Raw genomic sequence first — 24,810 nt, forward strand, 5'->3', positions numbered from 1 at the left:
TTATGGTAATAAACTTTTAATTCTAACTATTTAGAATTCTACTAGGATTAAGATTTATATGTATAAAACTTTTACTCTTGATAAAAAATTTCCAAACGAAGTTATTCCTTACTGTCCATAGGTTAATAGATCCACATGCGTAATTGTGTTAAGAATGTGTTTACGTGTTATATTTTATAAGTAGGTATTTTTTAAGATATTATAAAATCATCAAACTATTAAGTAAATCTCTTTTTATTTATTTAAACGCACTTGCCCTCCCCTCCCTCCCCCTGAATACGCCCAGGTGCGTGCGTATATAGACTGTTTGGTACACATTTGCACTTTTATGTTTTCGTATGAACAATCAATCTTAATACTATAGTAGGATTCTTAAGCTCTGGCTTGTGACAGAACTGTACAAATGGACTTTATGATTTTTTAATAAATCAATTTGAATTTAGGACGCTTTTAAAATCAGAACACAGTATTTGCTAGCCTAAAACGGATGACATTAGGTTACAGAGTTTGATACTCGTAAACTTTTTGAGTAGGTACAAAAACTACCTGCGATACGCCTACTTAAAAAAATAAATACAACGACAATACACACAACGCCCTCTAGCTCCAAAGTAGCGTACCTTGTGTTATGGGTACTAAGATGACTGATGAATATTTTTTATGAATAATATACATAAATACTTATAATATACAGATAAACACCCAGACACTGAAAAACATTCATGTTCATCACACAAACATTTTTCCACTTGTGGGAATCGAACTCACAGCCTTGGACTCAGAAAGCATCTGCCCACTGCGCCAATCGGTCTACATAAATAAACTTTGAATTTAATGACGTTTTCGCATACCCTCACTATTATTACAAAGGTTTAGGTTAGGTATAAATAAAAAACATTGTTTATGTACGTACGTATATAATATGTTTACTGTATTATTTACAATTGCTTACATCATTTTGACTTTAATGCAATTTTCAGCATTAAATATTGTTATTTTAGAGGAAGGTTTATATGTAGTACAGTAGTAGAGTGAAGTCAATAAATTATATGAATTTTAAAGTGATATCGTAACAAGTATGTATATTTTACTATTTAGTATATACTAGTTGTACCCTGCCACGCTTCGCTGTGGCATATTTTTCTGGAATGGTTGAGAAATGAGAAACAAAACAAAGAATACATTACATATGTCAGCGAGTGTTTTTCTTGGTTTCAGCAGATGGCGCGGTCACTGGTACATCGATCGTTAAAAAAACTGTAGTTTCGCGGTCGCAGATATGTGACTGATGCAAAAGATAAAAACAATCCTTGATACGGATTATATATCATGCTTAAATTTCAGCTCGATCGGTGCAGAACTTTTTAAGTTTTCAAAGCGTACACTAACCACCACAAAATTTTTATATATCTAAGATTTAACATACCTATCTGCCAGATTTTGTTGGGAACACTGAAAATGAAAATTAATTTAATAATTCTATAATTAAATACCTTATAGAGCAATGCTTTTATTCAGTAAATGATTTTTTAGATTTAAGATTTTGATTAAAATCGGTTTCCATACGATACGATGTCTTATGTTTTCAAATTCATAAAATTATTTAATTAAAAAAAAAAAAATGGCCGCGCCCAAATTGGGTGTGCATACAGTCAAAGTCAAAGTCAAAGTCAAGTCAAAGTCAAATATATCTTTATTCAAATAGGCACATAGATGGCACTTTTGATGCGTACATTACATGTAAAATATGACATAGGAGTGAGTTGATATATGTCATACGTTACATAATATATAATTAAATTTATTTTAAAAATTGTATAATAAATGTAAAATTATGTAAAGTGCTCAATAAATTGAAATTACCTACATTGCAAAGGTAAAAAAAAAAAAATCCACTACAAGTTAACCCTTGACTGAAAACTCGTCGTACCGGAACGCAAAATCGCTAAGCGACTCGTCTTTGTCGGTAGGGCGCTAACAAACTTATTATATTATACTCTAAAAGTGAAGTAATCACATTTAGTATCCACATTGCAGCAGCAGTGGATAAGGTACGTTTTACTTTGACGGTATAGTTCGATATACGAAATCGACTCCTCGATTGCGAGCGACCAAATCTTTATACATTGTTGAATTGATGAGGACATTCGATATCGAATTTCGAAAAACTCCGCACCACGAGTATCGTCGCGTCGTCATTCTAATTTTGAAATTATCATCACTTTGCATCTGAAATATAAAAAATATATCGTTAATATTGAATAGATAAGACGAGTATATGCCTTTCACATCAGTCTTATAGCGACTGTAGCGTAAAATTTTTTATATTCATTTTAAATTTATAAAATTGATAATTCCTCCAAGTGTAGGTTAAAACACTAATAAAAATTATACAAATTATAAAAAAGCAATGTGTTTCAAACGTGTCTCATTGTAATATGGACCTTTGAAAAAGTAGATCGAAACTGCAACGTTTCCTACTAGATGACGCTACAGTCGCTATAAGACTGATGTGAAAGGCATATACGAATTTCGGCATCGACGGTAGGAGAGCCGTAGCTTAATTAGAAAAAGCGCTCAGGCCGCGATTGCCAGAGAGTCACAGGTTCAAATCCTGTCGGACCCGAAAAATTTTATATGCATTTTAAATTTATAAAATTGATATTTCCTCCAAGTGTTGGTAAAAAACACAAATAAAAATTATATAAATTACCTATAGCATGTTTATTTTTGAACGCATGATGCTTCAAGAGAACTTTGTTGGTGAAATCTTCTCCGCACGAGCACTGATATGTGCTTATCTTCTTCTCGCTCCTCAACTTGTGTTCTTCCACGTGCAAAACCATTTCCTCGGCACAAACACATATCTCCCTACACAATATGCACACGTGGACGTTGTTGGATAATCTTATCCCTCTAATCCCAGCAACTCTTTGCAGTCTCAAATAAGCAGGCGTCTTCGGTATGAAGTACTTTTTAAAATCATCCGCATCGTTATTCACAACTTTATCAGCTTTTGCTAATTCATCTGTCAACGAATCAGTATCTGTTAATACTTCTTCAACGATAACAGTATTTTGTATCGGTTCTTCTTCTATGCCTGATATTAAATCTGTATTGATTAATAATTCTGTTTTGATTGGTTTCTGGGCGCTTTCATTTTCACAGTCTGTCATTAGAGTGTCTGTCAGTGGATCGTTATCGCTGATCTCAATCACAGTTATTAAATCCATATCATTGTTTAAAACATCATTTTCATTACCAGCTACTTCAATGTACATTAAATCACTGGCTGCTGTGAATTTTTCATCAGCTGTCATTAAATTCTTATCAACTGTCGTTAAATCTTTATCAGTGGTTAATGCGTTATCAGTGTCAGTTTCCATTGCCTTAGTTTTAGCAGCTTTCTTGTGGCTGAGAAGGACATGGTTTTGGAATGCCTCGAGTCTGTTCGTCTCAAAAAGACACATGTCACATTTCAAGTGATACGGATGTGTTTTTAAATGTTTGTTTAACGCCTTAGTGTTCACGCACTTGTTCAGACATATTCGGCAAGTTGAAACACTCTGTATATTGTGCATGTAAAAATGTGCAGATATATTTCTTGCCTGGATTTTCCTGTGGCATAGCACGCATCTGGAAAAAAAACTGAATCAGTCGACTTAGAATAAATTATTTTTTGTCGACACAAGTAAGCGTTTGACTGCAATCTTGCGTGTAAGTGATGATGCACTCTAAATTGGTAGCGGGCTAACGTATTAATTGTAAAAGTTATGTGATGCACCTTCAGTATAATTTATAACAGAATATTGATTCCTTTGTTCTTAATCTTTAACTACGAATGTTTAAGTTTTTATTTCTCTTTGGGTTTTTACCATAAAAAATAATTATTATTATTATCTATATTAAAACTATCGGTATCATAGAAATTAAGCCTAATTTTCTATACTCCGCGAAAAGCAGAAGAATCTGTAATTGGTGTTAATTTAAAATTTTTTAAAGTCCAATCCATATACTGCACACTGAACAGATCTTCGGCAATGTACCCTCTACGCACTTTTCGCTACGAAACCGGAGCATCCAATAAATAATTGTTACTTATAGGTAAAATTGTTTGTTAACAATTATTTTAGTTTGTTTTTTGTTTTGTTGTGACTTTCTGTCTGTCTGTCTGTCTGTCTGTCTGTCTGTCTGTCTGTTTGTCTGTCTGTCTGTCTGTCGGTCTGTCTGTCTGTCTGTCTGTCTGTCTGTCTGTCTGTCTGTCTGTCCGTCTGTCCGTCTGTCGGTCTGTCGATAAACAATAAGCTTCTCCCGGGTAATTAGACGAAATTTTTTATCAATTTTACTTCATAGCTAAATTTGAACCGATTCTAATAATTCTTTTTTATATTTGAAACTGTATACTACCAAGCATGTACCGTCTAATTTTAATGGAGATCTGATAAATATTTTCGGAGATAAAGGACATAACTCTTCACAAATAACAGCAAGTCGCAAGGCATATGGGACAGCTATCGAATGCATCATCCATACGGCATACCATCCTGCTGATATTATAAATGCGAAAGTTTGTGAAAATGGATGTATGGATGGATGGATGTAAGTATGGATGGATGGTTTTAGTGTATATTTTACTATGGTTTTCTGTAAATTGGCTGAAATATAACGATATTTTCTAAAGATGTCTTACCGACTTAGAGTTTTACTGGCGTACGCCGCGAAATTGATTGATGATACATAAAAACAATGTACTACATGTTGTTCGTGCGATCTATAAAATGGGTCCGAGAGAGTCATTGAAAGATAAATTTAAAGATGTTAAAATAATGACACTCTATAGCCAATACATATTTGAAAATTTAATGTATGTTCACAAAAATATATCAAAATTTAAAAGAAAATGTGACTGCAATAATTTGAACGTTAGAAGCAAAAATAAACTTGCAGTGCAGTACACTAGACTACACAAAATAAGCAATTCATTTAAAGGAAATTGTATACAATTTTACAATAAATTACCGGTTGATATCTTGGGGATGTCACTAAAGAAGTTCAAAGTTTGTATTAAGCGAAAGCTTATAGAAAAGTCCTATTATAGTATAAAGGATTACGTAAACGATAAAAAAGCTTGGGTGTAAACAATTGCTCAAACCAGGTTGCTTCTTAAATATTTTCTAATGACAATGTGAGATGGTGATAACAAAAAGAACACCCGGCTAAGTTTGTTGTGGGCTTCTTCTTAGACCAGGGCGCGATTGGAACCCTCGTAGCTTTAGTTTTAAGTTTACGATTGTAGTTATCGCCATCACTACTCACTGCTATGTACACATTTTGTATATAATAACGCATCAAAAGTGCCATCTATGTGCCTATTTGAATAAAGATATATTTGACTTTGACTTTAAAGTAATCGTGATTATGCACAAAAGAATCCGCGAGGCTATATGTCTAACTGTTATGGTAAAGTCACAGTAACTGTTTTTTTTATAATTTTTCTTTCAAAACACGAGTATAATCGTAGGATGTTGACTATCATGATAATAATCCTTATCCAAATAGTTTTGTTATTATTCAAACTGAGCCTATCGCTTAGAAGTAGCAACGGGTATAAAAACGTAAAAAGCAAGAAAAATGCAGCGGGCCGCCCGGCCGCGAATAACATAGTTTTGAAATAAAACTGGACCTGGTATGTAGCGCTGCAATTCGTTTCTAGCTTTTTTTAAGATATTAAAACCTCTTATAACCGATTCGGTGCAGACGAAGTTGCGCGGGTCAACTAGTTCGTTTATATTTGTTAAAAAAATTTAAAACTAACTTCTTAATTAATATTTATTGAAATTTATTTTCTATTCTTTAGTTTGGTTTTGTCTGTCTGTCTAGGTTAGGCTTTATTTAGATAAAGCGTGTTTCTTATAGCTTATTAAACTATATATATATTTTTTTACTTTGACTTAAAACCAGCGAGTTGGTCGCATTGGCTGAACATTCATGTGCGAAAACTTGTGGCGCCATCTAGTTAGGTTACATTCTGAAAGCTACACTACAAAAAATCTAAAATAATAAAACATATACCTACTTCACAACCTTTATGTTAGTCTTATCCAGGTGTGCGTATCTTATATGAATTATGAGGTTTTGCTTATTAAAAAATATAGCAGTGCATGTCTCACAAACAAAAATCTCTCGTTCAACTCGCAAACATGTTTCTGTGCTCAGGAGATGCTCGGTTTTTATGTGTTTTATTATAGATTCTTTACTCGGAAACTGCTTTATGCATATCTGAAATTAAAAGGATTAGGAAATATTTACAATTAACGTTTGTTTAGGAAAGCCTTTACTTTAGAAGGATTAAATGTAAAATACAATTAGAATTGACATCTTGGAGATGTCTCTTAAAAAGTTCAAAGTTTGTATTAAACGTAAGCTTATAGAAAGGTCCTTTTATAGTATAAAGGATTACGTAATCGATAAAAAAACCTTGGGTGTAAGTTATTGCTCTAACCAGGTTGCTCTTCTAATAATTTAAAATGACATTGTGAGATGGTGATAACAATAAAAAAAAACACCAGGCTAAGTTTGTTGTGGGCTTCTTCTTAGACCAAGACACGTTTGGAACCCTCGTAGCTTTAGTTTTAAGTTTACGAATGTGGTTATCGCAATCATCTCACTGCCGTTTAATTCTTATGTACGCATCAAAAGTGCCACCTATGGGCCTACTTGAATAAAGATATTTTTGACTTTGACTTTGATTATAATTTAAGCAACATAATTTAGTTGACTCCCCACTTCTTCTAAGTAATATCGATTTTGCATGTTGTAAGTTAAATGCAAGGCGTAAACCTCCCTTTGTGTGGGCTAGATGGAAGACAAGGTATTCGGCAGATAACTTTTTATCTCGTGCGTGCAATGCTTTCAACAGCAAATATTGTGAGACGGCCATTTTTCATGTCCAAATTGGCACTTTTAGGAAATTTATTATGGCTAAATAAGTATTATAAGCTTTGAAGTTTTCGTTTTTCTTTTTTGTTTTAATTAAATTTTTTTCATTTTTGTATACTTTTCGTTTGTACTTATTCCTAAGCAAATGTGGTTAATGTTATCGTATTATATGTATATCTCAGTTATGGAAACTTCATTGGTTTATGTGATATAAAAATATGGCATTACTTTAATGTGTAATAGTACTGTTTGTTTCCTTCCCTTGAAATGCTAATAAAGAAATAAATATTACATGCTTCGAACGGTGAAGGAAAACATAGTGAGGGAACCTGCATGTCTGAGAGTTCTCTATACATTATAGGATACAGTCTCAAGGGGCATGTGAAGTCTAGCAATCGACACTTAGCTTGGCTGAAAGGTAGTAAGAACTGTGGGAGGTGATACACATTTTGACTTTTCCCCAAAGAGAAATTCAGCGATTTAGTTCGGTTTTTAGCTTATGTTTAAGTTAGTTATTACCCATGCCATAGCGGTCGAGAAATCTATGGACGAAAGGCAATCGAGTTGAGACTGCGAAAGGTGCTTGGTTCTATGCTCAAATAACATCTTTGGCGCTCGTTATGAGTTACTTTTTTTAATTGTTCCCTTTAGGCAGGACCGGCAAAGAGCAGTGACCATACAGCTTATAGAGTTACGGTTAATTAAAAAAACTCACACAGCAATAGTCATCCCTTTTCCGAAGCGCACTGACGAATGAACGCTTAAAATGCATCTTCGTTTTGTGGAGTTCCACGTCGGTCTCACTCGCCCAGCCTCCGACATCGCACAAATCGCACCCATACTCTTCAAGTTCACCCTGTATTCGCTCGGTTCTGCTTTTTGTTGGCCCTACACTACCAACGTCCCTTGCAGAACGAAACATTTCTTACCTTTGATAAAGAAATTATAAATTAAGCTAAAGGTATGAATCGCATAGTTTTTGTTTTATAAATATTTAATATTGATACAAAAACACGAAAAACCAACACATCAAAAACAACTAAGAAATATAAATGTTTATTGCCCTAAGCGATTACCGACACAGGGTGACAGATCACAGAGTAGTAGGTAAATAAAAATGATACCTATCCAATGTTGCCAATGGCAATGATTGCCTAATGCCTATGGAGGGTAGAGGTAAGGAGAGTCATCTTATATGGGAGAAAAGTTGAAAAAGTGTCCAGTTGTTGCGCTAAATAACAGTTCAAAAATCCTCCACAATGGCGCTGGTGGATGCACAGGGTATGGTATGAATGTAGCAATCGTAGATGAATTGAAGTATGCCGAGTTAAAAAATTTAATGTCATTATCGACTAAAGTAGTTAATTATTAAGAATTTCAACAACTTACGTTGTACAAAATATTGTGGTAAATATAACCTTACTTCCTTGTATCTCCATACTTCCTTGTTTATTTTTCAAGCCTACTCTAACAATATTTATATTTGGCGCTTCTTTTAAGAGTAACCCTGATGCAAATGTGGCGCCATCCTAATTGAATACATTTTGACGACACTTTTTCATATACACAGATGACTCTCCTTACCTCTACCCTCCATAATTTTGACGACACTTTTTCATATACACAGATGACTCTCCTTACCTCTACCCTCCATAATTTTGACGACACTTTTTCATATACACATATGACTCTCCTTACCTCTTCCCTCCATACTAATGCCGAACTATGGAGGTTAGAGGTAAGGAGAGTCATCTGTGTATATGAAAAAGTGTCGTCAAAATGTATTAAATTAGGATGGCGATTCACAAACTTTTCCAACAAGTTGCCAATTCATATTCTTTACACAAAACCAGTCGGACAGTTTGATAATTGTAGTTGTCAACTCCTCGCTAGTTTTGTATTCTGTGGTTGGAAAATTTAATGAATCGCGCGTACACTGCGAAATCACGAAACCGTGCTCTTTATATGTTGGAACTACATTTATGATTATAAAACTTTTATTTTCTAAGGGTGTAGTGTTGGTTTTCTCATTGCATGTTATTTTTTTTAACATTTATTTAATCTACCCAGCTGTAACTATAAAAAAAAGTCAAGTGTCAAAGGTTACCTCTGCGAGCTGTCACAGGTCTCTGTCAAAACGCGGTTGATTCAATTTTAGAAATTGATTTTTTCTCTAAAATTCTATTTTATTTAGCACCCAATTAAGACAGAGTTCTAAAAATGCATGTATGATGACAATTTTCGAGAACTTCCTAATATTTAGTGTGTTCTTGTGTACATAAATGCTTTTAACAGCCGTTTCTGATTTGACAGTTTGATTAAAAAATATAACCTTGCGAATGCAAAGTTTTATGAAAAAAATCGCAGGTATTCTAGTTACCGTATTTTGAAAAACGAGAAGTGTGTTAGTGCTTGAGTTGTTTATATGTGTAGATCCTGAAGGTCAGTTAAAGTTATTATATCTTAACATAGTTAGGTTATTTATTATGTCACTAATCACTTGTTATAAATAAACATTGAGAATTGAAATCAAATTGAAATAGTCTGTGAAAATGAATATGTGAATCGTGTTTATTGACATATTATTCGTTAACAATCTGAATTTCCTATAACATATTTCTATAAAATAGACTATACTTACCTTCAAGGCAAGAGTAAATGTGCTTGCAACATGAATATTGTTTTGCGCACAGACGTGAATGTCGTGTGATCCTATCCAAGGTAATTAGCCTACCTTGGGAACAAAAAAAAGTTTATTTTTTCCTTATTAATTAAAGTAGGTTTTGAGTAATTAGTATTGCATAATATTATGCAGGATAATTACTGGAGTCCTTAGCTACTTGTTTAAGTTTGGATTTAAGTCATAAAATAATTATTATTGTTTCTACTACTCCTTCCCTCTAATTTTTCTTCCTAAAAAATTGTTGATGTTAGAAAAGTGCAAATACTGAGTTTCTTGTTGCCTTCTTCTGCACAGTCCCCCTTTGGAACGTTGGTAAAGTTGAAGTTGCAGTTGATATGAATTATCAAAAGTGCTTATTTACGTTTATAGAGTGCGCCTTGTCTTCATTAACTGTAGAGCTAAGCTCTTGTCTCTATAGCCTAACCTTCTCCATCCATGGTCCTCTCAACTCTTTTTAAGTCCCCACCCAAACCTTTAGTTTCATTCATCCCTTAAAATCGGGTCGAAATTGTCCTTCCCCTCTATTCAAATTCAAATTCAAATTTCATTTATTTCAAGTAGGCCTAATATAAGCACTTTTGAAACGTCAAGTCTGTCTGTTTGTAGTGATTCTACCATTGGTTCGGAAGGCAGATTCTACCTAGAAGAAGCCGGCAAGAAACTCAGCTATGCCTCTACTACTACTCTACTAACTAGTACCTAGAGCTATATCTATAGACTACTTGGAATTAATGAATGGAGAATGACCAGTACAGTATGGATCTTGCACCACTTCCAAATATATTTGTAATAAAAATAAAGTTTGATTATTAAGTAACTGATTATGCCATAGCGGCCATAACAGGACACTTTGGCACAGTGTCCATGCTGCTCAAAATGGGCATAATTGATGACCCTACATGTAGTGCCAGCAACGAGGATGTTGAGTCCATGGAGCATTTGCTTTGTGAATGCGACGGATTGGCTAGAAAGCGGTTGGACCTCTTGGGAGTGGCCTATCCACAACCAGAGGATTACTGTGCCTCCCACGTAAAAGCTTCAATCAAACTCTTAGAGTAGATATTTGAAGGTATTTAGGGTGAGGAGGATTCAAGGACGGTGCAAGCACAAAAGATCCTGGAGGGTAGAAGTGCATCCGCTGAAGCGGGCCTCACTGCAGTAGTTTAATACTGAGGAATTATAATTATTATCTCAACTTGATGTAAAAAAAACAAACGTAATAATAACGTTCGTAATCATCAGATTACGAGTCACCTTCTAGCGAAGTGCCAAACGTTTTAATAATTTTGGTTTTCAACTTTCCTAATGTATCGTTTGAGCACAAAAGATCCTGGAGGGTCGAAGTGCATCCGCTGAAGCGGGCCTCATTACAAGATAGATAGAATGTATCATTTGACAAATCAATACACTCACTTTTAGCACTAAATTCATTATACAATCTACTTAGCGCGAAAGCTCGCCAAGAGACCCAGGGCTCGACGACATCGGGGGGGATGCAGTGTTGCCCTTTATTAGGCTTATATCTACTGTGGTGGAAGGCATTGTCTGTGGCTTGTGATAATGCATTCTGTATTGATGCTGCATAAAACTGCTTAGGGATCTGGGGTTAATGTAACAGTTTAAGATGCTGTCCAAGTTACCAAGGTGGACTTATCCAATTTCCTACTCCTGGCTGGTGCTGAGAATGTTAAAATTCAAAATTTAAGATTCATTAATTTCAAGTAGGCCTAATATAAGCACTTTTGAAACGTCAAGTATGTCTGTTTGTAGTGAAGGCAGCTTCTAGCGAGAAGAAGCCGGCCAGAAACTCAGCAGTTGCTATTTTCCAACATTGTTTTACAATTTAATGATCTTTGTTCTATCTTGAGGAGCTTGCTTCCAGGCAACCTTGTCATTAAATGTGTTTTTATACATTCTATAAACTTATTTAATGGAAAATGTAATATTACTTTCGGTATCATGTTGTAAAAGCTTATACTATACTTAGTCAGAAAAAACGTATAACTAACAAATATTCTCCATACGGGAATCAAGTATATACCATAGTTGAACAATGAATATACAAACAAAGAGATAGTTAAACAATGAACATACGAACAAATAGATCAATGAAACAATTAACACAAATTAACATTTTTTTTATTTTAAATAAAAATAAAGATTGGCCATAATTTTTTTATTTTGATTACAGGGCAAGAATTGATAAAAAATGCTCCATACAAGCATAAGACGGTATAATATGATTGACATCAAGCGCATCCTAAAATATGCCACAAAGAGATGCTTAAATAATTCAATAAGATTAAAGTCTTGCCCTTGCGGCAATATGTATTTAAAAAACCAAAGATATTTAGACAATAGTAGATTACATATTAAATATGTAAGAGCACATTCAACGCAAAGTGATCACCACAGGCAGAAGGTTGTCATAGAGACATCTACGCCCAAAATAGTTATAGATAAAATAAAAGTAGAGAAGTTGGCCGATGAGAAAGTTGTTGAGACCAGTTTAGAGATGATTTGGAGGGAAAAAATTGTACCTTACATTCAATTATCAAGATGGGACAAACCTATTGGTGAGTTTAAATATTTTTTTATGAAATTTTACTTATATTTGATGGCTGATTACGGTTCGATGGTAAAAAGGTGAGGGGGGAACTAGATCAAACAGTTCTTGAGTACACTCTCCGTAATGTATCGTTATAAATTCTAATCTTAAAACATATGAACATGAATGTTTTTCAGTGTCTGGGTGTTTATCTGTATATTATAAGTATTTATGTATTACATTCATAAAAATATTCCTCAGCAGTCTTAGTATACATAACACAAGCTACTCTCACTTTTGGGCTAGATGGCGATGTGTGTATTGTCGTAGTATATTTATTTATTTACTAGCTGTTGCCCGCAACTTCGTCCGCTTTTGTTTTTGTTTTTCGAAAGACATGTGCCTCATAAATGTGGTAGCACTTCATGTATTTAGGATAGCTAAGCCTGATGTAAAATCTTCAAACACTTTCGTCCCCTCCCCCGAGAGAACTGAGCTTAATTTCGGGATAAAAAGCATCCTATATTACTTCTAATACCTTCAGGAATATGTGTACAAAGTTTCGTGATGATCGGTTTAGTAGTTTTTGCGTGAAAGCGTAACAAACAAACTTACATTCACATTTATAATATTAGTAGTTTATTTATTTATATATTCAAGGTGTATACCTCCTCTACTGGCCGTGTTCATGGTCGATCGCCCTGGCCTCCCTTCCGGGTAGTGTACCGCTGGGGACCAGCATCCAGACGGCAGCACTGTTCCTGGCCGGGGCTGGCTTGATGAGGGGAGCTGGATGCACCATCAACGACCTGTGGGACAGAGACATAGACGCGAAGGTGGTTAATAGTATCGGTGTATTGAATATCTTAATAGTTGTTATTGTTGCTCTTTATCTTCGCACAATATATACATAACCGATTTTATAAATTTAAAATGCATATAAAAGTTTTGCGGAACCGACAGGATTTTAACCTGCGACTCTCGGCCAATCGCGGCCTGAGCGCTTTCACCAATTAAGCTACGGCTCTCCTACCGTCGATGCCGAAATTAGTATATGCCATTCACATCAGTCTTATAGCGACCGTAGCGTCATCTAGTAGGAAGCGTTGCAGTTTCGATCTACTTTTTCAAAGGTCCATATTACAATGAGACAAGTTTGAAACAAGAGATGACATGTAGCTTTTTATATTTTTATGATTTTTATTTTTACCTACCTTTTATACAAACCGTGTCCACTTTAAAGTCAAAGTCAAATTCAAATATTTCTTTATTCAAATAGGCACATAGATGGCGCTTTTGATGCGTACATTACATGTAAAATATGACGTAGGAGTGAGTTGATGGCGATAAATAAATTCGTCAACTTAAAACTAAAGCTACGTGGGTTCCAAACGCGCCCTGGTCTAAGAAGAAGCCCACAACAAACTTAGCCGGTTGTTTTTTTTTTGTTATCACCATCTCACATTGTCCTTTAAAAAACTATTAAAAACTATAACTCGATGTTGTTACGCATTAAATAATTAATACAAACAAAACAAAAATCTAACATATTGTTACTTTTGCTCAGTTTGTGTTAGTATAGTCTAGTAGAGTCTTCAGGTCCTACCATAGTTTCATTTTATTTATTCACTTTATTACAGAACCAAAAGAACGGTTTACAAATGGTGAACGCATTTTGTTGTTTTTTTTTTTTTATTCCACTACAAGTTAGCCCATGACTGCAATCTCACCTGGTGGTAAGCGATGATGCAGTCTAAGATGGTGGCGGGCTAACCTGTTAGGGAGTATGGTAGTCATACCAGGCCAATCGAAAATCGCTTAGCGGCTCGTAGGGTGTTGGTAGGGTGGTAAAAAGCCACGGCCAAAGCCTCCCACCAGACCAGACCGGGAACCGAACCCGGGACCTCCCGCTTATATTCACAACGCTCACCATTGCGCCGGGGAAGGTCGTCAAAATCATTTTGTACTAGCTAACCTCCGGGCGGCGTACTACTAAGAGTGTCTGAAAAACTACTGAGAGTGTGGCAAAGGCAAAGAATTTTAGGAAATAAAAAAAATTATATACAGCGTTTAACAAAATTACAGAATAATATCGAGCGATGCAAACGTATATTTCATAAGGAATCACCCTGTATAAATATTTAATAAAAATAAGCATATTTATTTTTCCATACAAACGAATTCAAAACATTCTAAGTGTTTACTTATGACAACCCTATTGGAGGTTAAAGACCAACACGCGCATAGTACCTACGCCATCATTCAGTAAACTACAGTACAGAAATCTTCCAGTTACAGTTTTATTATAAGTATAGATGTGCACACAAATTATTACTAGAAAATATATTTTTTTTTTTTTATTCGTCACAGGTAGAAAGAACCAAAGACAGGCCCCTAGTGTCAGGCGCTATAAGCGAGACGCGGGCCGTGGCTTTCCTGGCTCTACAGTTAAGCCTTGGCTTAGGCGTTCTGCTGCAGTTGAACTGCTACAGCGTTGTTTTGGGAGCCAGCAGTATGAGTGAGTGGATTATATTTAATCTCTCTATAAATAAACTCTTATCAAGAATTTGCTATATACCAAAAAAACGTTTTTTGAATGTAACAAAACATTGACAGCCTGGCTGAAGACACTAACCTATGAAGAAACTGAGGCGCTTCTTCAGTTTTTTTCTATTTAAAATGTAATTGATATAGACGCACTTAATAACATGTAAACACACACACGCGCACACACTCAAACAAAAACACACCATACACACCAAGACACACTACTCAATCGTTTTAATTTTATTTTATCTTGTTTTTGCTATGGAAGAGTAAGGCCTCCTGACACAGGTATTTTGACGCTTACAAGGAGGTCTTCACAACATGTATCATTTACAATGTAAGAAACGAAATAAACGATTTTTATTTTATTTTTATCATATTTATCGTGATTTATGTGTTGGCATTTATAGCATGAAGTCTGAATTGTGATAGCTTAGGTCCAGGAGTATCTGTCTTTTATCTATATCTATGATAATTTTTTAGAAAGGAAAAAATCTGTAATTACTCACATAAATGATCTTTGTAAATTATAATAATGATATTTATCATAATTCATAATTTTTGATACCTTAATATTCTGACATTTTGTATAAATTGGAAAAATAATTTTATAATTAAGGTGTTATTATAATTTGCATGCCATAGAATGGCAGATTGTAGCACGTAACTTGTTATGTTTTAGTATAAGATCAAATTTGTTAACCTGCAATCACGCAAATAAAGATTTGAATTTGAATTTGATAAATGCAAGCGTGATATCTGAATTGTGAGTTTTGATCGCATGAATAGTGTATTGTAGTAAATTGAAATGAGAATTGTGATAGTGTGAAATGTGAATTGAGATAGTATGAATAGCGTTTTGTGGTAAAGTTAAATGTATATTGTGAATTATGATAGTGTGAAATGTGAATTGTGATAGTGTGAAATGTAAATTGTAATAGCGTGAAATGTTAATTGTGATAGCGTGAAATGTGAATTGTTATAATGTGAAATGTGAATTGTGGTAGCATTAATAATGTATTGTGATAAACTTAAATGTGATTTGTTATAGCGTGAAATGTGAATTGTGGTAGCATAAAAGTGTATTGTGATAAACTTAAATGTGAAATGTGAATTGTGATAGCATGAATAGTGTATTGTGATAAAGTAAAATGTGAGTTGTGATAATTTAAATTGTAATAGCGTGAAATGTAAATTGTGATAGCGTAAAGTGTTAATGATGATAGCGTGAATTGTGCATTGTAATAGCGTGAAGTATGATAGTGTAAGTGTAGTGTAGTGTAGTGTTATTTTTAAAGGCATTTCAATTTAATTTCAATTTCAGTTCTAGTCATAACCTACCCATTGGCGAAGAGATTCACCAACTACCCGCAAATGTTCTTGGGGGCGACGTTCAACTGGGGCGCGTTGCTCGGCTACACGGCTATACAGGGCCATATCGAGCCGGCTATATGCTTGCCGCTCTACCTCTCTGCTCTCGCCTGGACCGTGCTCTACGACACCATATACGCGCACCAGGTGAGTGATAGACAATTAAAAATGTATGCAACATGCTTATTTCTGCCGCTTAGCAGCATTGTTGCAATGCTGTGTTATAATCTGGTAGTCTTTCAGATCAAACCACATATCTCTTAGCCATTCATTACACCCTGGTACTTCTTAGCCAGCCACAATGCCATATCTTTATATTTTTGCCAGTTTATTCTGGCACTCCTTGAATCCTGTTGTAGCAGTAGTAAAGCTTTTTGTGACAGAGCTCGTCCGGGGAAGTACCGCCATGCTTATTTCTGCCGCTAAGCGGCATTGTTGCAATGCTGTGTTATAATCTGGTAGTCTTTCAGATCAAACCACATATCTCTTAGCCATTCATTACACCCTGGTACTTCTTAGCCAGCCACAATGCCATATCTTTATATTTTTGCCAGTTTATTCTGGCACTCCTTGAATCCTGTTGTAGCAGTAGTAAATCTTTTTGTGACAGAGCTCGTCCGGGGAAGTACCGCCATGCTTATTTCTGCCGCTAAGCGGCATTGTTGCAATGCTGTGTTATAATCTGGTAGTCTTTCAGATCAAACCACATATCTCTTAGCCATTCATTACACCCTGGTACTTCTTAGCCAGCCACAATGCCATATCTTTATATTTTTGCCAGTTTATTCTGGCACTCCTTGAATCATGTTGTAGCAGTAGTATAGCTTTTTGTGACAGAGCTCGTCCGGGGAAGTACCGCCATGCTTATTTCTGCCGCTAAGCGGAATTGTAGCATTGCTGTGTTACGTTGTGAAGCGCGTGGTCGCCGGTGTAGTTACAGGCGCATGTGGCTTAACCCGTACGCCTCAGGTCAAATTCAAATTCAAATATATTTTATTCATGTAGACATTTAACATGTTACACTTAATGTTAGTGATGGTGTTAACTGCATTCGTTAACTTAAAACTGAAGCTACGAGGGTTCCAAACGCGCCCTGGTCTAAGAAGAGCCCACAACAAACTTAGCCAGGTTTTTTTTGTTATCACCATCTCACAGTCTATTTTCCTGAGATAGGCCGCGATTGCCAGAGGGTCGCAGGTTCAAATCCTGTCGGTTCCGAAAAGTTTTTATATGAATTTTAAATTTATAAAATTGGTAGTTTCTCCAAGTGTAGGTGAAAACACTAATAAAAATTATGAAATTTATAAAAAAGCAATGTGTCATCTCTTGTTTCAAACGTGTCTCATTGTAATATGTAAGATGTGTTTCCTACTAGATGACGCTACGGTCGCTATAAGACTGATGTGAAAGGCATATACTAATTTCGGCATCGACGGTAGGAGAGCCGTAGCTTAATTGGTGAAAGCGCTAAGATGAAAAATCAGTAATAAGATTGAATGATTATAAAAATCGATTACTAATCGATTATTCGTAGAAAATGAAACCAATTATTAAAATCGATTTTCACTTTTAAAAAATCGAGATTTAATCGATTATTTTTTCACATCCCCACTCAGGCCGCGATCGCCAGAGGGACGCAGGTTCGAATCCTGTCGCTTCCGAAAAATTTTTAAATACATTTTTATATTTCCTAAAAAATACTAATAAAAATGAATTTCGACGGCCGATTGGCGCAGTTTGCAGCGACCCTGCTTTCTGAGTCCAAGGCCGTGGGTTCGATTCCCACAACTGGAAAATGTTTGTGTGATCAGCATTAATGTTTTTCAGTGTCTGGGTGTTTATCTGTATATTATAAGTATTTACGAGTATGTATAAAATTCATAAAAACATTCATCAGCTATCTTAGCACCCATAACACAAGCTACGCTAACTTTTTTTTTTTTTTTTTTGTGTGTATTGTCATAGTATATATATATTTTTTTTTATTTAATTATCACGCGTAGGATAAGCGTGATGATGCACGGCTGGGAATCAAATCCACGGCCCTCACTTTCGGTGAGCACACGAAACCTGCGTTGGCCGCCGCCCTCGCGATCAGCTTGTCGGGTCTGACCCTGGCGGGCCACTCGGCCGGGCTCACTTCGCCGTATTACGCGGCTTTGGCTGCATACGCGACACACGCGGGCTTGCAGGTACTTTTTTTTTTTAAATTCCACTACAAGTTAGCCCTTGACTGCAATCTCACCTGGTGGTGAGTGAAGATGCAGTCTGATATGGTAGCGGGCTAACCTGTGAGTATCGTTTATTGTTTATTGTTATTAGGTACACAAAACAGGTAATAACTAAAAGTAGATCTAAATATAAGTAATAACAAGTTTTGTTCTAAGCTACAACCCATAGTATGTGTACACAACTTGGAATTAAATTAAACAGAAAGTAAAGATAAAATTAAAGTTGAAACAAAAAATAAACACTTAAATAATAATATATATATTATTTCCCTAAAGATTATGTGGAATAATGCTTAATAATTTGATTTTTAAAAATATTTATCCTTTTGTTAAAAATGTCAAAATTATGATTACTTGATACTAAATCATTATAAAGGCGGCACATGCGAACGATGGGATTGTAAAAGGAAGAATTACAAGACACTTAGGGAAAATGGTTTAAAATATTTTAATCTGGGATTAACGCGAGTATTTATAGTAATGAGCGAGAGCAAGACGGAAGAATAAATTTGGGAGTTAATGAGCTTAAATAAGAAGATCAAATGAAAGTATTTTCGACGAAATTGCAAGCTTTGCATCCCAAAGTGTACAAGCCTGTCATGGTATCGTAGTCATACCCCTAAATCGCTTAAGGGTGGTAACCAGCCACGGCCAAAGCCTCGCACCAGAGCAGACCAGAGAAAATTCAGTTAAGTTAGTCAATACCCAAATTGCCTCTGCCGGCAATCGAACCGGGACCTGCTACTTCAATTCACAGCGCTCACCGTTGCGCCCGGTAAGTACTCAAAAGCGTTCTGCATAATGTTGTCAAAGGTGTGTTGTGCCCACCAATCCGCATTGGACCAGCATGGTGGACTACGCCCTAAACTTTGACGGCCGATTGGCGCAGTTTGCAGCGACCCTGCTTTCTGAGTCCAAGGCCGTGGGTTCGATTCCCACTACTGGAAAATGTTTGTGTGATGAGAATGAATGTTTTTCAGTGTCTGGGTGTTTATATGTATCTTCTAAGTATTTATGTATGTTATTTATAAAATATACTCATCAGTCATCTTAGTACCCATAACACAAGCTATGCTTAAGTTGGGGCTAGATGGCGATGTTTGTATTGTCGTAAATAAAAAAAATTTAAAAAAAAAAAAACCCTTCTCATAGTGAGAGAAGACCCGTGTTCTGGGTCGGATTGATATGATGATGATGACGCTTTTTTTTTTTTTTACTTCTGACTTACTTTAGAAATACCATTATTTCAGACTAGTTTCAGATTCCATAATGTACAAACAAACGAATTTAATAATCTTTAACTTTATAATATTAGTATAGATAAGCTGAGTTTCGGGTCGGATTCTTCTCTGTAGAGTTATCCTTCCGTACCGATGGTGGAGTCACTACAGACAGACTGAATTAATTAAAAAAATAATGAAGGCACTTGTAGTGGAACTGTGCCTATTACAAAAAAAAAACATTTCGAATTTTTAATTTTTATATGTCTTCCGCAGATATACACACTGAACCCCGATAACCCAGAAGACTGTGCGAAAAAGTTCAAATCAAACTCTATGGTAGGCCTTATTATATTGCTAGGTATTCTGGGCGGTGGATACCACCAATACATGGACAATAGACAAAAGCATAGAGGTAAAGAGGATTTAAGTGTTGCTAGGAGCTGTTTCTTTAGTTAATAAAAAGAAAAATTGTTATTTCAAATAATAAAATCATAACGTTAAGAATAAACACATTTTTAACTGTAGAAAAAAATTGTAATTGCAAAAAAGAAAAAGACGAACGAAGTATTTTTTACGACTCTGTGTTTATCTTTTCATTGGCTGTAGTAGCTTTGTCATACTGTCATAGTAATGTTTGAGAAATAAATTGGGTATTTATTTATTTTTTATTATTTGGAATCTGCTTTCCGAACCGGTGACAGAGTCACTACAAACAGACATACTTGACGTTTCAAAAGTGCTTATAAACTACGGCTCACTTGAAGTAAATGAATTTTGAATTTGAATTTGCATTACATTCTACAGTAAAAAATGTGTTGAGTAATGTTGCTTTTTTTAAAAAAGGCACCATATTACCTATTCATTGGGCTATTGGTAGCCGAGTGTTGCCATACTATTAGTTAAGTAATAATTTAATATTTATTAGAATTATTATCTTTACCTGTTTAGAAGATCTGTGGAGTGATCTGTTGAGTACGATACATGCATTATTACTAAAGCAATGTTGTCCAACAAAATCTGTAAACAAATCGGTCACTCGGGTGACACTTTAACAGTCTACAGCTGGACTCCTTGGCCTTTCCTAACAGGAGGGTTTGCCCAGAGTACGCTGGTGCCCGCTCTCTGTTATATTCCCTAAGTCCCCTCGTACGACATCCGCGGAAGAGGTTAAAACCACGCGTCTTTATTCGATTTTCTTAAGCGATTCCAAATAGTCACTAAATATTGCCATTTTTTAATTGGTGCCTGAAATAAAATTGACTGAAATAATCTAAAAGAGAATTTTTTTATGGAAATAAAATACCCGCTACAAGAAGCTAAAAGCCGGCTCCACAGATGTTTTATGACAGGTATTGTTTTTTCGGGCGGGAATTTTATTGTGATTTAGACTCCTGGGAATTAAGGATTATGTAGATTTATGAATAAATAAAAAGTTTTTACAGAATTATATTTTGTAGGCTGTGATTCCCTTAGTTACTAATTAGTTTTAACGAAAAACTTAGTTATCATTACGACGGGTTTAACTTTAACAAGAAAATGTACTATAATAAGAAGTATTATATTCTAGTTATCTTTTGCATACGGTTATAATTATGCGGAGCCTAAAACTCTCCGACCAAACTAAAAGCTATCAAACATACCTTAAATGTATCAAAACGTTACTAAACTGCGTCAAACGCAACGACAACGCGTCAGTCGCAACAGAACCGCGACGGACTTGAATAAAACGCGTCAGTCGCAATATAAACGCACCAGGCTTGTCTAAAACTCGTCGCGACGTGACAAAACTAATAAGTTAATTGGTATTTATATTTTGCCAAAGTTATATTATTTTATATTTATTGTAAATAAGGCATTAATAATGTAAATGTTATTTATGGTATATTATTTATATTAAAAGAGCGAATTATTGATACAAAATTAGGAATTTGCTGTATTAGGCATGATGACTAATATTGAAAAACTGCCCTATGATGTTTGGAAGTATCTACTATACCCAAAAAATATCTTACTTTTGCAGAAATTAAAGGTTTTGTTGACATAAATTGCAAATTACATTAAAAAAATTATTTATGTGTAAAAAATGCTCATGACCTCATAGAAAATTAGAGCTTTAGAATGTCCCAGTTCCATGGCCAAAAATTATTTGTCATGTATTTTGTGATAATTTGAAATCACAAAATACTTGACATATGCAGAGATTTTTGGAGTTCAAGCGCTACAAAATTATGTTTATATAGACGTGACGCCATTCGGTGTCACGGCAAATAGCTAGATTTGAAGATTTATTTATTGAAAATTATAAAATATTCTAAGTGAGATTATCTTCTTATATATATATATACTAGCTGTTGCCCGCGACTTCGTCTGCGTTTGATTTTGTTTTTAAAGTATTCAGTATCGCTAAGCCTTAAATGATTATAGTAGTATGTGACTGTCAATTAATTATAGACAAATAATTTGCAATAAAATAAAATTGTGACTATAATTAAAGATCTAAGCTATCCTATCTCTTAAGTTGGACCAGACTGCTCACGGTGTGCCCATTGAATTCAAAATCGGTTAAGTAGTTTAGGAGTCCATCGCGGACAAACATCGTGACAGGAGATTTATATATATTAAGATATATATATAAAGATATATATATATATATATATATATATATCTTTATATATCATCATGCCTATTAACAATGGGTAATCTAAGATTGGTTAGACCTTTTAATGCTATTAAATAATTAAGTTTGCATTGGGTAACACATGTAAAAGCCGACTTTGTAAAGTTTGCCTCATAATATAAAAATATTTATATTTACTTTTTTAATGTAAAGTATTAAAAAAACAAGTGTGCTAAAAAACAAAAAAATAAATAAAAAGATATTTTCTTTTTGTGAGTGGGTATTTTTATTATTTTCTTAACAATGTACAATAGAATTTACACTACAATGTAACGAAAAGATTGTTTAGATTATAAGACAGGTGAGAAAAATAGCTCCTAAGGCTTCGTGAGAATTATGCTTTGTCAAATCTAGGATGATAACTTTGACAGCTCACGGTAGAGTCCTGTGTTTTTTAACCTATTCTATTGTCGATTATTATTACTTTCGTAAAACAAAACGGGTTTCCGGGGAAACAAATCTTCTCCCAAATATTTATCTACTCTCCAAATATTGGCGCAGGAGTAGAAATAACTAGACATAATAAGTGTAATATTAAACAGGTTTAAATGAAAAATACCAGGAAGCTCTCTGCCTTGTAGTTCCTATGATTAAAAGTAGCAACTATTGTTCTATGACTTTTCAAAACTCAGTATTAATTTATTTCTTACAAAAAAATGTTATGTAAAGTGGCATTACACTGTGAAATCAAAAAATTTTTGATTCGACAACCTCGCGTAGTCGGGTCAGTGACCGCACCATAGAGTCATCGTTCGCGCTATGGAGGGTAGAGGTAGGAGAGTCATCTGTGTATATGAAAAAGTGTCGTCAAAATGTATTAAATTAGGATGGCGCCACATTTGCATCAGGGTAACTCTAAAAAGAAGCGCCAAATATAAATATTGTTAGAGTAGGCTTGAAAAATAAACAAGGAAGTAAGGTTATATTTACCACAATATTTTGTACACCGTAAGTTGTTGAAATTCTCAATAATTAACTACTTTAGTCGATAATGACATTAAATTTTTTAACTCGGCATACTTCAATTCATCTACGATTGCTACATTCATACCATACCCTGTGCATCCACCAGCGCCATTGTGGAGGATTTTTGAACTGTTATTTAGCGCAACAACTGGACACTTTTTCAACTTTTCTCCCATATAAGATGACTCTCCTTACCTCTACCCTCCATAGTTCGCGCACTTTTGCCAGTGTGACATTACAGAGTAGTAACAAGTAGAGTATCTGTGTAAAAAATTAAATATTCAATATTTCACAAACTGAGTTAAAAAAAGTCTAAGAGATAAAAAAATAGGCCGAAAGCTGTCTTGCTAGCTAGCTTACCGCCGCTTAGCTGTACCGACAAAGAACTTGACGTTCCGGTACGATGCCGTGCAGAAAGTGATTATGGGGGTTTAATGGTTTTTTGACGACCTCCCGGGTGCAACGTTGAGCGTTGTGAATCTAAGCAGGAGGTACTGGGTTCGGTTACCGGCAGATACAATTTGGGAATTTATAATTTCCGAATTTTCTCTGGTCTGGTCTGGTGAGAGGCTTTGGCTGTGGTTACCCTACCAACCAAAAACGTGCCGCTAAGCGATTTAGTGTTTCGGTGCGATGTCGCGTAGAAACCTTTTAGGGGTATAACTACCATACTCCCTAACAGGTTAGCCCGCTAACATCTTAGACTGCATCATCACTTACCAAAAAGAAAGAAAACAAGGTACAATCGTTTGAAACAATAGGCGATACTGAAATCGATTTTCCTTGTATGTAGATACCGTAAAATTGTAATCACAGCATGGATTTGTATAATATTGTTAATGTAAATTTTTTTGATTTATAAATAAATAATTTTTCTTGCCTATACAGGGTTTTATTTACTTTATCATTGAAAAAATTTGGAATCTTTGGAACAATTTGATTTTTAAATTTCGCTCATACAAATAGGGGTGTTTTATACTATGTGGTTATTCTCAAAATAAGTAATAGCAGTGCATTTAGACCTGCCCACTTAGGCAGAGTATCTTTTTCCAACAAAGAGGGTAGGGAAAGGGATGGCACTACATTTGACTGCTAATTTATTTTCGAAAAGTACAACAGAATTTGTATTATTGCCAACCATTTTGTTCATTGTTCTACTTGTATCTCTACACCAGAACTAAAGGTCTACTATATAGAAGAAAACCGCACTATCAACTTTAAGATTGTCAATTTGTTTCTACCAAAACGCCATTTACAGTCCATTCAAATCATTTCCCGCGTTCTCCAGTATAATATAGGGGACTGGTTATTTTATAGTGAATGGACTGTACACGGTTTTTAGAAATTAAAATAACATATTTCAAAAAGGATATCAAAAAGTATTAGTGGAATATCACAGCGTATTGCGCGGTAATTTGCAGCTGAAGTCAAAAGCGCTCTAAAAGTTCTGAGATCGTTGGTCCTTACCCAGAAACCTCATGAAAAGCAAGATAAGGAGACAGAATAAGTCAGATTATTGAGTTATTACTCTCATTTATTATTTTTTTAAATGGTTATTTGTCTGAAGTGCTAAACCCTAGCTTTAGTATTCATTGTTCCATTTTCAGGCCATAGCTTATGGAGGG

General features: G+C 34.9%; 2 protein-coding genes across 3 annotated transcripts; one reads left to right on the forward strand and one right to left on the reverse strand.

Annotated features, from left to right (window-relative positions):
• Positions 1-1,951: 1,951 nt before the first annotated feature.
• Positions 1,952-8,024, reverse strand: LOC120635868. Its single transcript, XM_039907070.1, has 4 exons — positions 7,655-8,024; positions 6,077-6,279; positions 2,714-3,636; positions 1,952-2,229 (listed from the first exon to the last, which is right to left on the reverse strand). The coding sequence occupies exons 1-4, from the start codon at positions 7,859-7,861 to the stop codon at positions 2,219-2,221; spliced, it is 1,344 nt and encodes a 447-aa protein (XP_039763004.1). The 5' UTR covers positions 7,862-8,024; the 3' UTR covers positions 1,952-2,218.
• A 1,041-nt stretch (positions 8,025-9,065) lies between these two features.
• LOC120635778 (4-hydroxybenzoate polyprenyltransferase, mitochondrial) lies at positions 9,066-20,282 on the forward strand. 2 transcript variants are annotated; one of them, XM_039906932.1, is made up of 7 exons: positions 9,066-9,381; positions 11,814-12,198; positions 12,831-13,006; positions 14,541-14,688; positions 16,042-16,235; positions 18,092-18,280; positions 19,816-20,281. In XM_039906932.1, the coding sequence occupies exons 2-7, from the start codon at positions 11,832-11,834 to the stop codon at positions 19,996-19,998; spliced, it is 1,257 nt and encodes a 418-aa protein (XP_039762866.1). In that variant the 5' UTR covers positions 9,066-9,381; positions 11,814-11,831; the 3' UTR covers positions 19,999-20,281. The 2 variants fall into 2 exon arrangements, with proteins under 2 accessions (XP_039762866.1, XP_039762867.1); XM_039906933.1 differs by lacking the exon at positions 9,066-9,381 and adding an exon at positions 9,552-9,660 and having other exon boundaries at positions 19,816-20,282.
• Positions 20,283-24,810: the final 4,528 nt, after the last annotated feature.

This window comes from Pararge aegeria, chromosome 27 (genome assembly GCF_905163445.1).
Source record: "Pararge aegeria chromosome 27, ilParAegt1.1, whole genome shotgun sequence".
Taxonomy (NCBI): domain Eukaryota; kingdom Metazoa; phylum Arthropoda; class Insecta; order Lepidoptera; family Nymphalidae; genus Pararge; species Pararge aegeria.

What these genes read in the sequence shown, in the direction of transcription:
- LOC120635868 (XM_039907070.1), bottom strand. Translation starts at nt 7,861, where the DNA reads ATGTTTCGTTCTGCAAGGGACGTTGGTAGTGTAGGGCCAACAAAAAGC. An exon ending in AAAGGGATGACTATTGCTGT is followed by an intron (nt 6,280 to 7,654) that starts GTGAGTTTTTTT and finishes TTTTAATTTCAG; the next exon opens with ATATGCATAAAGCAGTTTCC. An exon ending in ACTAACATAAAGGTTGTGAA is followed by an intron (nt 3,637 to 6,076) that starts GTAGGTATATGT and finishes TTTTTTTTCCAG; the next exon opens with ATGCGTGCTATGCCACAGGA.
- LOC120635778 (XM_039906932.1), top strand. Translation starts at nt 11,832, where the DNA reads ATGCTCCATACAAGCATAAGACGGTATAATATGATTGACATCAAGCGC. An exon ending in TTTGGGAGCCAGCAGTATGA is followed by an intron (nt 14,689 to 16,041) that starts GTGAGTGGATTA and finishes TTTCAATTTCAG; the next exon opens with TTCTAGTCATAACCTACCCA. An exon ending in CGACACACGCGGGCTTGCAG is followed by an intron (nt 18,281 to 19,815) that starts GTACTTTTTTTT and finishes TGTCTTCCGCAG; the next exon opens with ATATACACACTGAACCCCGA.